Raw genomic sequence first — 2,087 nt, 5'->3', positions numbered from 1 at the left:
AATCCAAACATACAATAGCTTGGAGAACAACGTTTAGAAAACAAAAGCCAATGTAAAAAGACAGATTAAAACAACTAGAACAGTACAGGTTTTATATGGCTCGGATTTTACAGTTTTCTTACTGCATCATCAATGTCAGAAATCTGTTCCTTCAGCTGGCTCCATTGTTCTGGATTTAAAGAAGTACCTTTTCTTCTTGGTTTCATTTCACCTTCTGGATCCATCCAATATTCTCTAATATCAATTAGCACTTTCCCTTTAAAATCTCGAATGCTAACATACCTCATTTTCCCAACCTGAAACATGTTATCATCTCTGCTGCTGCTGCTCTGTTTAGAAGATGACAGAGCTCTCGAAGTTTCACCCGTCTTTTGCTTCTTTACAGGTTTTTCTGGAGCAACTTGCTTTTTCCTCTTTAACTTTTTGTCAACCTGACTGTCAGAATCACTGCTAGAAGAGCTTGAAGAAACAAGTTCCTTTGATTTAGGCATCGCTCCGCTCGGCTCTGGCAGTCGCACACTCCCCTGCTTGCTCGCTCACGACTCTGTTTAAAATTTTTTTAAGTTTTAGTTTACTTACTAGTAAATCTGGTAAAATTGTTGCCATTTTTGTTTTGATGCTTTGGGTATTCCCCAAGACAGTGCCACTTGTTTTATGTACCAAGTTTGAGATGTTCTAGGTATGCAGCTGGTCTGAATATTTTTCAGCCATCTAACAAATTATTTACCGACTACCTACTATTGATCAAAATATTTATTGACTACTACTATTGATCAAAATATTTACTGACTACCTACTATTGATAGGTACTGCATGAAGCCCTGAGTTCCTGTGGGGAACTAGACATCCTTATTTCTGTCTCTGCCCCTTTGCCTATTCCAGTCCTTTGTTTAGAATACCCAACCCTCTTCCCCACAACCTATTCAAATTCTGTGAGTCTATCTTCTCATCTCACCTTACTCAGAACTCCTACATTTCTGAGAAGACTTGAACTATTTCTTCCCTGCATGGGCACTGTAGCCCTCACTCAACAGGGCAGCAAGGTGGCTGAGCAGGGAGGAATATAAGTTTCAAGGCTTCTAGCTGAACCCAGTGGTTATATGCAAATTAACCTGTGAGAAAAGGATGTATTTTTCTTGTACCGGCTACGCTGGATCTCCCAAATCAGATGAGTGATCTTTGGCCCAATCAGTTTTTTAAATTTGGAAAACAAAACATTTAAGTAAAGAACCAACAGTGTTCTGTTCTTTTTTTTTTTTCCTGAGTCCCAACAGGAAACAAAAAAGGATGAAGCTTTAGAAAATTTATTTATTTTAGCCAGCCAAATATTTGAACTCCAAATAAAGCTTTAAATAAAAGTCATAAAAATTACTTATATTTTTTAATCTCATGAAACTAATTTGTTGGTTTTATCTTAACAGTTTTTCAGATTTATTAATTTTTGTATTAGAGTTTTGGAAAATTTGTATTTAGTCCATTAATACTGAAGTTATTAGAAATTTGTATTTAAGAGTATTTGTTAGAGTCTCTTTTATGAATCTGATTGCAGATACCTTTAGAGAAGAATCAAACCAATAACTGAGGATGACACAATCTTAGAATAACATTTTACATGGTTAATGTAAAATCTGGTGAAAGTTTACCATAACCAGAAATTAACAATGAAATGTAGTTATTTTTGTGGTATAACATAGTAATAAGAATTATGACTGATAGGGAGTTATCAGATTTTTAAGAGTTTTGTACAATTTTGCAACATTTGTGTCAGTAACATACCCATAAAAGTAACTGAAAATAGATCTAACATCACTTACCATTTGACAATGTTTTCCATAGAATTTGACATCTCAAGTAAGCCTTTAATATTTCTCTTTTATAAACTTTTGAGAAGTTCTGAGGCCAAATGGAATATCCCAAAGTTAGTTTGAAGTCAAAAAAGACTTAATTTAGAGTCTGATTCTGGGGAAGCCTGTCAAAGATGTTTAAAGGTTTAAAACACTTGCTCAAAACAGGATCACATGCCACTATGAAATAATAGTCATTTATTTAACTGGAGTGACCATCAAAAGTCGTTAAAAGCAAAAAAA

At 34.5% G+C, this 2,087-nt stretch overlaps 2 protein-coding genes across 9 annotated transcripts in view; one reads left to right on the top strand and one right to left on the bottom strand.

The window, feature by feature from the left end:
- The window catches only part of TMEM116 (transmembrane protein 116), a 93,231-nt gene that overhangs the window by 67,090 nt on the left and 24,054 nt on the right, over positions 1-2,087 (top strand). The gene's annotated exons all lie outside the window — the stretch shown is intronic.
- Positions 66-539, bottom strand: LOC108314107 (activated RNA polymerase II transcriptional coactivator p15-like). Its single transcript, XM_037743658.1, has one exon. It carries the CDS (start codon positions 489-491, stop codon positions 108-110), a length of 384 nt encoding a protein of 127 aa, XP_037599586.1. The 5' UTR covers positions 492-539; the 3' UTR covers positions 66-107.

Source organism: Cebus imitator, unplaced genomic scaffold (assembly GCF_001604975.1).
Source record: "Cebus imitator isolate Cc_AM_T3 unplaced genomic scaffold, Cebus_imitator-1.0 Scaffold8, whole genome shotgun sequence".
Lineage (NCBI taxonomy): Eukaryota > Metazoa > Chordata > Mammalia > Primates > Cebidae > Cebus > Cebus imitator.
The sequence above is the reverse complement of the archived record's forward strand: the minus strand, read 5'-3'. Positions and strand labels throughout refer to the sequence as shown.

Coding starts and splice junctions, on each gene's coding strand:
- LOC108314107 (XM_037743658.1), bottom strand. CDS start 491: ATGCCTAAATCAAAGGAACTTGTTTCTTCAAGCTCTTCTAGCAGTGAT.